At 39.8% G+C, this 14,360-nt stretch overlaps 1 protein-coding gene across 1 annotated transcript in view; it reads right to left on the minus strand.

Moving 5' to 3' along the window:
* The window catches only part of MOCOS (molybdenum cofactor sulfurase), a 217,020-nt gene that overhangs the window by 30,842 nt on the left and 171,818 nt on the right, over positions 1–14,360 (minus strand). The window contains exons 7-8 of the mRNA XM_030446400.1: positions 6,189–6,305; positions 1,937–2,383 (exon numbers count right to left, since the gene is read on the minus strand). Of these exons, the coding sequence (XP_030302260.1) occupies positions 1,937–2,383; positions 6,189–6,305 (564 nt within the window). The remainder of the gene's footprint in view (positions 1–1,936; positions 2,384–6,188; positions 6,306–14,360) is intronic.

Genomic DNA, 14,360 nt, shown 5'->3' on the forward strand with positions numbered 1-14,360 from the left:
CTAGTCTGATTTAGTGAGAGGTTAATAGGACATGGAAATTGTTTGCACAGGTCTCATTTAATGCTCAAAATTGTGTGTCTGAATTAAAGACATCATAAGCCAAACCGAATTTGAAAATACAGATGTTTAGTTGATCATTTAACAGCCTTTGCTATAATTCCCCAGCCTCTTTTTGCATTAAGCAAAAAACCATCATCAAATCAGTTGAGAAGCCGTATTTTAAGTGAAGGTGATTTGCCACCAAATTCATTGACCCCAATTTTCACTCAGATGTGAGACAGTGACCTACACCAGCAAGTTTTCATAAGGAAAATTATAATGATATTGACATTCATTAAATAATTTCCCACTATGGTGCTAAGCAGAGTCACATTCTGAATCATGTGTGTGCTATACACCTATTTCACCATGCATTATTAAAAAAAAAAAGTCACAGCTAAGGTGATGATATTAATAACTTGGTAAAAAGCAATTAAAATTTTCAAGGAGTGAACTTTCAAATAGTGCAGCAACACTTAAATGTCATATTTCTGTTGCAAATGTATTTTTAATGATAACATTTCTTTGTAATGTAAATCAGCCTCCTCTCAATTATAACATGTTAATCAAGTTATTTCTCAATTGCCGCTTACCCATCAATGCTTACAAGTCCACCACACGTCATTTTTTAAAAGCATACTAATTACTTGATTCTATTTTAGCCACGTTTTGCAAATCCAACTATTTTCTTCAAGACTGCATACTATGTGAAGATTTTTCTGTTGAGGGAGAGCAGAAGACACATTTGCATCCTGCGAATTCAGCCTAATTGCAAATCCTGCAAAGTACCTTAGCGTATAGGACTTGACTCTAGAAACTGGAGAAAAGGAAAAAAGGGTACCCTACCCAGATGAGGCTTCATAGAATCATAGAATCATAGAATTGGCTGGGTTGGAAGGGACCTCAGAGATCATCAAGTCCAACCCTTGAACCACCGTTGCGGTTGCTAGACCATGGCACTGAGTGCCACATCCAGTCTCTTTTTAAATATCTCCAGGGACGGAGAATCCACTACTTCCCTGGGCAGCCCATTCCAATGTCTGATCACCCTCTCGGTAAAGAAATTCTTTCTAATGTCCAACCTAAACCTCCCCCAGCACAACTTAAGACCATGCCCTCTTGTCTTGCTGAGAGTTGCCAGGCAAAAGAGACCAACCACCCCCTGGCTACACCCTCCTTTCAGGGAGTTGTAGAGAGTGATGAGGTCTCCTCTGAGCCTCCTCTTCTCCAGGCTGAACAGCCCCAGCTCTCTCAGCCTTTCCTCATAGGGTCTGTGCTCGAGTCCCTTCACCAGCCTGGTTGCCCTCCTTTGGACCTGCTCCAGCACCTCAATCTCCTTCCTGAACTGAGGGGCCCAGAACTGGACACAGTACTCGAGGTGTGGCCTCACCAGGGCTGAGTACAGGGGCAGAATCCCTTCCCTGGACCTGCTGGCCACACTGTTCCTGATCCAGGCCAGGATGCCATTGGCTTTCTTGGCCACCTGGGCACACTGCTGGCTCATGTTCAGCTTCCTGTCAATCCAGACTCCCAGGTCCCTTTCTGCCTGGCTGCTCTCCAGCCACTCTGTGCCCAGCCTGGAGCTCCCCATGGGGTTGTTGCGGCCAAAGTGCAGGACCCGGCACTTGGCCGTGTTAAACCCCATCCCGTTGGAATCAGCCCAACTCTCCAGTCTGTCCAGGCCCCTCTGCAGAGCCCTCCTGCCTTCCAGCTGATCCACACTCCCCCCCCGCTTAGTGTTGTCTGCGAATTTGCTGATGGTGGACTCAATCCCTTCATCTAAATCATCATCATTCCTAATATCCCTGACACATGCTATTCCTGGTTGACATGTCTGAGAGATGTAAGGAAAAACACAGGCTGAGATGAATATTTAAGAATGATTCAAAGTGCATACCTCAAATGCCGAGCAGGATTTGATTGGGTAGAGGTAAATGTTGGTGACAGTGATGGGCTTGCCACCTCTTCTATGTGTTGGTACTGCAGTCTCAGAAACAGCTGCCCTGATGCTTTCTGCCTCAGTCTCTGGTGGCTGCCAGTTGAGAGTCATCTTTGTTGCAGCTGAAATATTCCTGAATTCGTTGTCTGAGATGTGTGGTACTGGACACCAATTCTCTGCACTGTTAAAGGAAGGTTGGTCATCTGGGACAGACTCTGTCGTCAGCTTTGTAACAGAGGACTGGATGGGAATCTCATTGTCCAACTTGGAGAGCCTGGTGGCTATGATGAATTTCAAAAAAGTCTGTGCATCTTCAAAAGATGACATGTAGCCAAAGGATATTCTCACAGAACCAGTGGGACGTCCATCAACTAGGTCTACATCATCTCCACAGACATGGCCAGCCTAGTTTAAACAAGAAGAAAGCCAGATAGCTATTATGACAAACCTTGCTTTATTTCACTGTAAGTTTACATAGCTATTAACATGTCTCTTACTTCTAACCTAAAAGAAATATTTTCAAACAGTTGAAAAAGTTAACTCATGAATACGAACAGCAAATGGAGAGGAAAAAAAAAATTAAGCAACTATCTTATTACTTTCTCAAGCTCAGAACAAGATCATTTTGAGATGCCTGTCTTATTCTACTCTAAGGGAAGAGAGACTTCTCAAAACTTGTCAAAAATTTGAAAAAGCTGGTATGTCCCAGGATGACCTGTTAGATATGGCAGTCTCCAAGTATATTCCAGCATATCTGCACAGTTCACTAGGATTTAAACTGGGATATAATATTCAGATAGGTGAACAAACTGTCTACTGATTTTCTGGGACATTTTTTCTTGATATTTGCTGTCAGAACAGTTGCATTTTATACTGTGAGTGGTTTATTCGTGGCTTGTGACCATCTAGCTGTAGAGCTGAGAACTGGCTTGGGATATTAGCAAAATAGAGATTTGAATCTAGAGCTCTGTAATTCAAAGTGACTTGACATCATCAGGATATACAATAAATTTTTCTTGCCGATCCAGCCAATGCATTGCTTTCAGGATGGAAGAAACTGACCTACACTCTAACATTTCCTCCTTTGGAGAACACAGGTTGCCACTCAAGAAAAATCTTTGTTGAAAAATACTTCAAATACAGAGTGACTTCCACAGAGATATCCCCTCAGTTTGATTTGTCTTTCATACAGCACTCTCTGGAAAATTCTCACTTAAAGTAGTTTCTTCTTCAGTAAATGGCTGAGTGTTGCCAGTCACTTCCAGTGAAAGTGAGAGTCCCTTTGTACATCCATCTAACCTATGGACGTGGAATTTAGTCCTACATCAGCCTCCTTATTCTTTTAAGTACAGTGGCTGTTTTGTTTTGTTTTTGTTTTTCTCATATTTTAATTTTTTACACATTTCTGTTACATATAAATGAAAGTGTGAACCGATTCTTTACATGAGGGCTTTTTAAAATCAAGAAATGTCAGAGTTCAGTGAACACAGATGCTATTTATGCAAGGACTAATGAAAAACCCTCTCTGTGTCACAGTATGCAATATAGTAGAAAATATTTCAATGCCATGTGATGCAGTTTATACTTGACAATAGAGCAGATGTAACATTTGCAAAATTAGGTTGCATCTGTTAATATACATGTAACCCTTCTGCCAAATACTGACTGATTGACTAAGGAGAAGTTCCTGCTGTGCAGATAACTAAAGTTCCTATCTAACACCCTAAGAAAACTAACCACACTTCTCCAGGGCCCCTTGAGGACACAGTTCTCCCTCACATGCATTTTATTCATAGAAATTATCATCTGGGAAGGAGGAATATATTCAATATCCTGGGAAAAAACAAATTTGAAGTCTTTGTGCAAATAATGTGATAAAACAATGCCTTCCCCTACACAGTAATGTTGTCAATGACTCCTCCAGATCCTTCTCAAAGGACCAATAAGAATGTCCCAAACTCACCACTGTTTGACTGCACCACTTCATCGTGCTTCTGGTATGTGTCTTGTTATCAGTTTGGGTTTGGCCTATTCCTATTTAAAGGTTCAGCTTTATTACCATGATAAAGACCTATAAGAGGCCACCAATTCCTTAGCAAAATCCTACAGTAATCCAAGAGTATTGCAGCTGGTCATTTGGCATTTTGCACTTCAGACTAAGGGTACACCTTTTTTTCCCCTCTCAGATTACCATGGGGAACCTGCTCCCTCTTGAAAAGTCAAACATCGCTTATCTGTTCACAGAAAGATTATGCATAAGGAGACTACGCATCTTGGGTTAGTGTGGCAGGGTTGTGGAAGCTGGGGGATGGAGGGGGACGACGACAACAGGGCACAGGAGTGGCTCCTGTGAGAATATGCTGGAAGTTCCCCTGGTTCCAATTCTCGACCCACTTCTGGCCAAGGCCAAGGCCAAGGCCAAGCAGATATGGAAAGCTGGACGCACCTCTGAGAGTATCATATTCAATAGAGGTAAAATGAAACTGTAAAAAAAGACCTGCAGAGGGCTAGGTGAGAGCAATGCTGGAGCAGAGATACCAAGGTAAGTGAGGAAGGAGGGGGAGGAGGTTCCTAAGCACAGATTTCCACACATGCTGTGGTTAAATGACAAACTCCCCCTCCAGTTCATGGAGGAAGACACACTCCGTGTGTGACTGCTCCCGAAGCAGCCGCGACTCTGTGTGCAGCCCAGGCTGGAGCAGTCTGTGCCTGAGGGACTGCACCTGTGGGAGGGACTCATGTCGGAGGGGTTGTGAAGGACTCTCTGCCATGAGAGGGACCCCGCGTTGCAGCAGGGGAAGGCTGTGAGGAGTCCTCCCCCTGAGGAGGAAGGAGCGGCAGAAACACTGTGTGGGGAACTGACCCTAAACCCCCCCTGCCCTTCCCCTGTACCCTGAAGGGGAGGCAGCAGGGAAGGGATCTGGGACTAGGGAGAAAGCAGGGGTATGGGGTGTTAAATTCTGGTCATGTTTTCTTTTTCCCCTGATAGACTAGATTAGTTTTTCTTCCCAAATTGTTTTTGTCTGTTTTGCCCATTACCGTTACTGGGGAGTGACAGTCTCCCTGTCCTTGTCACTATTATGGAGTCTTTGAGTGAATTTTTTCCTCCCTGTCCCACAGTGGGGGTGGGGGGTGAGCGAGCAGAGGCCCAGTTGGTACCGACTGGGCCCAAACTGCAATGCTAAGGACACCAAGGTTTCCACTGTAAACGAAAGCATAATTTTGCTGAGGGAGGTATTAAAGAGCTCTCCACATTTAAGAATGTGTGCTATCAATCTTGCACATAAATGTGTTTACAAGTTATCTAAATGTCTCTGTAGGATTGTAAAGGAGCTATAATATCCATACTGCCATTATATATGTTTTATTTTAAGAATACAGTTCATAAAATATTTTACTATTCTTTATTAATTTACTGTAATTTCTAACTCTGAAAAATGCGCAGACATGAAGCCTCCCCCACTTCTCTGTAATGCATCCTTTTGATAACAATTTATGGAAAATATTAGTCATCTAGAAAACAGTCTTTACATTCATGTTCTAACAATCTAACATTCCAGTAATCTAGATGTGATTTAAATTTACTCCACTGCTTGAGATTCACAGTGTATTCTCATTTATTATTTCTTGCCCAATCTGTGTATACCTTTTAAACATCCAGCAGCAATAGGTCTAGAATCCTTCAATGTTATTAAGTACAACTAAGGGTACTTAAGGAACAACATGAGATGAATTGTCCAGGAACTTCTGTTCTGCAGGAAATCTGGGTTTCATGTCATTTCGAATCAGAACAAGAAGCCACAATTTCATATTTTCCAATGAAATATAAACAAGGACCACATACTGCTTTGAGCCCATGAAATTATTTTTTTCCCATTTCAAGGAACTGAATTTCAGTTCATTTAGTTTTTTACATAGCAATTGATTTGAAAGGTCAGAGAAAGCCAATCAAATTTGTCTTAATTCTTAAAGTCACAGAGACTCAAAACCACAAGACACGGTACACTTACTTTAGCTTTTAACTAATTAGTTATTAGTTAACTAATTAGTTTTGGGGTTTTTTTTTGATATAGAGCCAGATTTTCTTCTCCCCTTCAAACCTCCCATCCTTAGGAAGATCAGAACTGATATTCAGAAGAAGTTGCCAGGGTCATTTAATCTAGGTATTTTTCATGGGCAATATATCATGTCATCTCATTCAGAAACTAACCTGCAGGTTCCTTTGGATGTCCTCATTGCTCATCCCCAAATGAATCTGGCAGGCTCCTATATTACAGAAGCAACCTGTGCGGACATGTATGTTGTAGAGACTGGCCATCTTGTCCACCTTCCCAGTTCAGCAGGAGATAAGGTATAGAAGAAGAAGAAAAAACCAAACACTTTGAACTTGTGGTAAACAGCATATAATGTTTTAAAGGTACAATTCAACTGGAGATAAGATACTTCTCAACATTATTAACAGCTCACTGTAGCTTTTAGCATTGCCGTACACATTTAGGATTTTTCAGCCTTGTTGTTCAGCTGAAAGAGAAACAGTGGTGGAAGTGGAAATGCTTACCTTGGCATTGAGAGACTGTGCACATAACACACACACACAAATTCACACAGAGGGCATTAGTTCAGGTCCTGATTCTGTTAATGATGGTACATGTGCTTAATTTTAAATCCGAGAACAGGTTCATTCACATCAGTAGTGCTAATTACAGGCCTGGAGCCAAGTGTTATTCAGTATCTTGCCAGAAATGTCCCCTCTAACTGCATCTACAGAGACTGAAGAGAGACCTGGAGCACCAAGGATCTGAAACTGCACGTCCTCATTACAGAAACTGTGCCTCTGTGGGATTTTGGCACACAAGTGCTTGAAGAATTGCCCCCCCAGTAAGCAGTAGCATCTGACATGGAAGAGACTAAACTGGATTGCTTCTTTAAAGCTTCTACATATGACCATTAAGCCTACCAACTCCTTGGTGTACTTTTTCTTTATGCTGTGTTGTTCTGTGTTATGCCATTTCTTTATTGTCCACTAAATAATGAATGGGCAGAAATATAATACTGGATGACAAACTGGCATGAATAAATTATGAAGGAATGAATACATTGTGAAGGAATGAAAAATGATGTGCAAAGGGAACAGAACCACGGGTCTATATGTGCCCTGGAAGGACTTACATAGATGCATGCACTGGCAGGATGACACTGCAGAGAAGAGATATTGACTGTCAGGGTTTCATAGCACACCTAAACAACAGAAGCACACCATGGGGATCCTCTTAGCACAGCTAAGAAACCATGGAAGCACACTTCAGGGACCTGAGAATGCTTTATGTTGATTTCAAAAAGCAACAACAGCAGCCGGTAAGGTTAGCTAAGTAAGTATAGCTACTGCCAGCTATTTCTCTGACAACAAGAGATGAACATTCCTGGCAAAAGGAAGACCTGGGAGGAAGGACAGTCAGATGGTCAGAAAGGCAGCAAGAAACCTGGAACATCCTATCTCTACTTCAGACTTCCAGAACAACCTTGCACAATCCTCATTAATCTCTGTGTGGTTTTGCTCCTCTTCTGCAAGATGAAGAGCTGAGAATTCTGATAGGAACCCCACTGCAGACTGAGGGGACCCCACCACACCTCCTGCTATGGAGGTGAAACAATTCTCCTCACAGGGAGCTCAGGTTCAGGGAGCACAGAGCTCAGCTTAAAGCTGGAGGAATAGAAGTGTTGACCACCTCAAACTAACCACTTCCCTAAGGGGGAGCTCATGCTTTTTTTTTGCCTGAGGTATCAATGTAAACAGTCAGCCCAGCTTTTTGTGTTGGCATAAAATCTCTACTGGCTTTTATTTTTTTAAAAAACATAATTTCTCTTTGCATAGGATAATAGCCCAATACACGCAGCAAATACTTTTGGGTATAATTCAGCCTACCTTCTGCCTCCTGTCTTCTGATATCAACCTGAGTTCTGACATCTCTGAGTTTAACTGTGAGACAACAAACACATTTAACTTTAACTTACTCCAGGCTGAAATGATTCAACCAAAACAGTTTTTGGCTCTGCTAAAAGCAGTTCAAACAGTATTACTTTTTTCTTTCATGTGAGGGTCACAAGGCACTCCACACAAAAAAGTGCTATATACACAGAAGAAAGCCTCCATCTTTGAGGTGCACAAATTTTAAAGTTCACACTAAAATACATTCTGCCCCACTAGTTCAGTTCAAAATGGCTCAGTTCTCAAGTGGAGGCACAATCAAAATAACTCCAAATATCCAGACTTGGAAAGCGAAGAATTGAATCAGTCTCATGATCCTCACTTGAAATTAATACCTTAGAGAATATCCTTTGTTCAAACCATGTTTCTCAAATCAGTTATAATAAAAGGCATCTGTTCAGAAAGAATGTTGTGGTGTCATTAGCTTTGTTTTGTCATATGACTTCAATCTGTGAACAGTGACATTTTCTTAACTTCTTTTTTTCACTTAGATGAGAAAAGTTGTCATCCTGGCATAACACGGTTTGTCATGGTACCAGTGACTCGTGGGTGGATCTATCTTTCTGTTAATGATGACAAGCAAGGCAAATCCGTGACAGATATTTCACTGCTGAATTTGAACAGTGTTTGGGCTTATTTGCTTAGTATTCATGAAGCTTTAAAATCTATAGTATTTTTATTATCATTATTATTTGGAGAAACATAGCTGAGGCAGCCTTGCTAATCAAAGTGCATGTAATGTAATCACCATAACCCAACTCCAAGGAATTGCTAATTTTTTTTTTTTTTAAATTAACTTTTAAATTTTAATACCTTTTATTTTTTTTAGCTAAATTATTATTGTTAATTAATGAACAGTAACTTCATTCTAGCCATTTGACCCAGTACCCTGCTCCAATAACACTTAGAATTATATATCAATCTGTACAGTAGACAAAGATCATTGATACTTGAAACCATATAAACTGTAGAGAATATAGGGGACTGTGGTTCAGGAGAACAAAGATAAATTATCCATAGCTTTAATATTAATCAAACTCTTGCTATCATCAATGTGATAATGCAGACAAGTTGTTGGGAAAGTGATACACACTTTTCATTGCAAAAAATGACACCATGTAAAGAATCAGTAAGGGCAGCACTGCAAATCTATCTGTCCCTTAAATGCATGCTTGACTTTCCCTTGGACATATGCTTTGTTTTCTGCTTTAGTTTCACCCTAGAAATATGCTACTTAGGGAGTTAACTTAATCTCTCTCTGTAGTGCTACCACACAGCAAAACAAATAGAACATAAAACATCTGTTACAGTTATTTCGATTAAGAAAAACTTATTTAAATAAAGCACATCTTCAAAATTGCCATAAAGAGCAATAGTGGGTTTGCAGCTCAGGGTTAGGAAATACAGAATGTTGCTTGCAGCTCTCTCTGTTACAGAGGCAGCTGACTTCTGGGAGCCTGGAAGATGTTTATCAATGAAGGCAGAGAGCATGAATAGTACTAATGGTAAATACACAGCTTAATATACTCAGATTGTCAGTTTTGGTGATTCCCTCGGTCTGATTATTTGAAACTATTGTGCCTTGGTCTTTCACAGCTTAAAGACTACAATTAAACTGCACAACACATGCAGAAATCTTGCAGCATTTTTACTGATTTTAGTCAGTGAGAACATTGTAATTAATCCACCACGAATTCTTGGATTCCTGTCTGCCTCTAAGAGTCCCTTTGCTTCCATGGCTTTTCTGAAGCTCTTTACTGTGAGCCAAGCCTTGTAGGTTGCTTTATACCCCAATATTTCAGAGTCATATCATCTTGATTTTTGACAAAAAAAAAAAAAAAAAAAAAAAAAAAAAGGTGCTTTCTCCACTTCCTATCTGTGGTCCTTAAGTTTAATAAACACATGTGAATTAAGTTTACCTGAAATTATTTTTAAAATAGTTCTGGCTAGATTTGATTTTTCTTGTTTTTCTGTTTTTTGTTTTGTTTTGGGTTTTTTTTTTTTTTGTTTGGTTTTTTCCACAGATAAGTTCTACTTTAGGCACAGCTGCCTTCCTCAGTGAGCCCTCCTTTAGTGTTACCAGATTGGCCAAATTCTCACACTTACGTTTTTTTTTGTTGCTTTGTTTTGCTTTGTTTTTTTATATAGTGCTCTATCTGATAAACACCATTAGGATTTTTTTAAATATAAAAAATGTTGAGGTGATTTTCCCCCCTGGTTTTGATGCATTACCCTACAACAGTCTCTCTGGGGTAGCTGGCATTTTAGTTTCCTGCTCAGCAACCAATCAGCCCCAAACATACCTTTGATTTTGGTATGTTCTGGTTTCCCATTCTCTATCACCCTTTGCTAAATGGCTGGCTTCTATTCATTCACTTGAGGGTCTCTGTGGCAGCCAGGTGAAAAGTATAAGCTTCTTTCTGGCTTTGGTTCCACTGAAATAAGACTAATGCTTACTGTAGGTAGAGATATACTAAATGATAGTAAGTATTTACAAATAGCATATAATTTTGCATTATTTCTAATCACCTAAGTCTAGGATTTTCACTAAGAATGACAGATTTTTAGGAACCGCTCTTGAAGTCATTCCCATAGGATCCAATTCTGTAGCTCTTATTAAAGCAAGAACTTATTGTGCGAGTCCTTTTACTGAGTATCACAAGAATTATTCATATGAACAAAGAAACTTTTAAAATTAGGCATGAAGTGTCCCCCCAAAACCCCAAATAATATGTCAATACTGGCAGGTGCTGTCCCTCAGGAACTGGGATTGGGACTTTTCGTTCTACTTTCTACAATGCTCAAATTCCAATGCAGTTTGTTTGTCTGATGGAATTGCTCATTACAAGAATTTCACTGCATACCACTGATGGCTGGTTATAAACCAGGCTTCATGACACTGTTCTCCACATCCCCTGCTAAATTAATTCAATGATTCATGACACAGAATTGGAGAGAAAGTAAACTAGCTCTTTCTGCCATCCAGTGTTTGACTGTGAAATGTAGTTGTTGATGAAAATGCACACTTAATCTTGTGTGATAAAATTTAATAAGAAGTAGGTCAGAAGAAAAAAAATAATCAGCACTTGTTTCCAAAACATTTTAGCTGAGTTACAGCATAATTAAACTGTTTTAATTGCATGGTTTCCTGCAAGAAAGCCATTTTTTTCCTATCTCAGGAAAAGAATTTCTAAGTGGGCAGATTCCCACAAAACTGTTGAATTTGATCCCCTCCTCCTTGTGACTCTAGTTATTGAAAATGGTTTAAACTAATTGAAGAGTAGATGTAAATCTCTCTTTAGACTATACCCGTTCATCACTCCCTCTGACCAAAACCCCCTTTTAGTAGAAGCCAGTGAAGTATTAGACAGAGACACTGAATTCACTGAAATTCCCAAACTCTGTGTCCTGATAGTGGAAATTATAGCTTATGAGGAATTTTGCAGTTGATATGATAATTTTCTCTGCTGGTTTCAAAGACAGCCAAATATCAAGTAAGAGAAGCAGGCTGGAAACATCAGCATTGTTTAGAATACGTGAGTTGCCATTCTGCAGGAATTCTCACTTAGAAGATGCTGTTTACATAGTAAACCAGAGGTCCTCCATGCTTAGAAGGGTAACAATAATTTTACATTTCTGTGATCCAGAAGCTAGAAGATGCTTTGGGAACAGGATGCCTATATGGAAGAGAGTCCTGATTGATAATGGATGAACTCACATTTTTTCAACTGCTTTTTTCTTCTCTGAAAGAAGGCCATGGATATATTTGGATTGCATATAAACTTCATGAGTCCAAGATCCAAGTATTTGAAACGGAAAAGACTGATCAGTAAGCTAAACACCTTGGTTTTCTTTGATTTGGCCTTTCAATGGCCACAGGAGTCACCAACCAATAGCATTTTCTCTTACTTTTTTTTTTTTTTTTTCTTTTTTTTTTTAAATCTGGTTTGATAAAATTACCTTAAAGAAAAGATTGATTTCTAGGAAGAAAAGCGAAGCAAATGAACACAAATCTCCCTGTGGCTTCCTAACTCTGACTTCAACAGAGCATTCCCTTGAGAGTCTTGGTAAAAAGCATTCCCATTGTTCAAACCCCATTGGCTTTGGGTCAGACTGCAACTAGTGAGAGAAGTGGAAGTCAGAGGCACAGACCACAGAAGATGAAGGTACAACTTGAATCTAAAAGGGGAAAGTAATGGAATGTGGATAATAATGAGACTGGAAAAAGTGCTTATGAATGTAAAAGTGCAGTGCATGATATGGAAAGTCTAGTGACACAGATTTAATTCATGTCCCAGTTAAAACCCTCTTCACTTTTTTCTCTTTCTATTAAATCACTTAAACCTTCCTTTGTCTGTATCCACTGAAAATGGGAATAATAGGTCACAGGAAGGTTATAGGATTAAATTCTCGTGATGGACTGTATTAAAATGTCACTTTATTTACATAAATGTAGGGTCCTAGGCAAGATTTGTGTGAGGGGAAAGAAGATGCAAGCAAGGCAAAAGAGAAGGTAAAGCCAGGCTCTCTTTCTCTACGAAGGATTCAGATAGTGGACTGAAACCAGACACTGTATTTGTTCAAAGGCTGCTGATCTGCTCATACTAAGATCAGGAAAACACAAATCTAGCAGATGCTGTCGAAAGTGAAGTCCTTTTGCAGCTATCATGTGGTCTCTTTTCACTGTTTTCCCCTGTGAAACAAGGTCTGTAGCCACAGTTTGGTCTTGTTACTAAAGACAAAATATTTATCCTCCCTCATTCATCTGAGAATCTCTCATCTGAACAACTATGACTGTCTTCCTTTTATTTCCTTCCCAGTTTCCTTAGCAACATGCAAGGACACTCCAGAGAAGCAGTGACAGTCAACACCTTCAGTCTAGGCTTTTATGAAGTTTCTAACCTTCACCACCTCTGATGAGCAATTTAAGAATAAGCGATTTTCATCATACTGTCTCACATGCATCTTTGTTCCCCCACAGTGAGATATTACAGAATGCAGCACAGCTTCTACTCTGCTGCTACTTCATCAGTAAGAAAAGATCTTCATTACCTACTACCTAGCTTTGCAGTTACCACACTGAATCTCTCAGGAACAGCATCTCCTTCCACTCTTTCAGTAATTCTCTTCCTTTAAAGCCCTTGTTTTAAGAGCTCTCTTTGAGCACTCAATGCTACATAACCAAATGCAAGCAAAGACCCAGACTGTAATGGCATTTCTTGCCAGTCTGAAGCAACAAGGTGCTACTTCTTGGCAAGCCACTGTGGTTTGCTGCATTGCTGCTATCTCCTGGCTTACCAGACATCTGCAGTGCAATTGGAATCTAATTGGAACCCAGGAAATTAGTGGATATTCAACAGGAATTTTCACAACAATCTTTTCCTTGTAATCCTATTTGTATTTTATTGTGCTGGTCCATCTGCCATCCCTGGCTTCCTGAAATCAATGGCTGAATCTATAGCTAAAAATCAATAGTGAGCAATCACCCTAGCAATTTTTAGGTAGCTATTGGGAAGATGGCCAAAAATCCCATTAGGCATGTTGAGAACAGTTTTATTTCCCTGAGTCATCAAAATTAATATAATGAGTGGATATGCTTCTAAAAGCATTAGTGTAACTAACTCAAAGTTGTTTGAATATCTCCACAGTGACGTTCTTAGCTGGAATTAACAAATGCTGGCTTTCCATTTCCTCTGGCCCAGATGAAAAAATGCTGCACTTCTTGACCTGCAAAACTGATTGTTTTACACTAAAGCAAAAAGTAACAGATGGAAAAACACTAAAGGACTATGGTTTGAAAAACAACAAAAAATCTTCTGCTTAATAGCTTTCTATGAAGATTCATTTCACTTAGATTAAATAAAGTAGAAATTATTTCTCATCATTGCTCAGCAGCAGCTCACTTGCTCCCACAGAAACATGGTATAAATTTCCAGACAAGTACTGATAGCTACCACCAGGTTCCACTCTGTAGTCTGATCTAACTGACCTGGTAACAACTACCTGTGTATGCGAAATGCTATAGCTACTTTTCTTTTCATCCTCTTAAATCAGCACATGCTGTCCTTGCTCTAACTCTGTACCTACATATCAGATGTAGATAATGCTAGCATTGACACAAACAGCAAATATTTCAAGAAATCAACCCCTACAGATATTGCATGGTCTCTTTTATCATCTTAAGGATAAGTAGTAATATGAATATGTATTCTACCAGCTGTGTTTATATACAAATACATCTGCCACTTGATACCTGAAGATTTGCCACTGTTTTAACAGATTTCCTCCCCGCTCCTGTGAGGCTAGACCACTGAATCTCTCAAGGTGACACTGAAAGACTACAGCAGAAGGAGGAGATTTCATCTGGGCACAGCCAGGTCCTGCTGACTGATTTAG

This window comes from Calypte anna, chromosome 2 (genome assembly GCF_003957555.1).
Source record: "Calypte anna isolate BGI_N300 chromosome 2, bCalAnn1_v1.p, whole genome shotgun sequence".
NCBI classification, from domain to species: domain Eukaryota; kingdom Metazoa; phylum Chordata; class Aves; order Apodiformes; family Trochilidae; genus Calypte; species Calypte anna.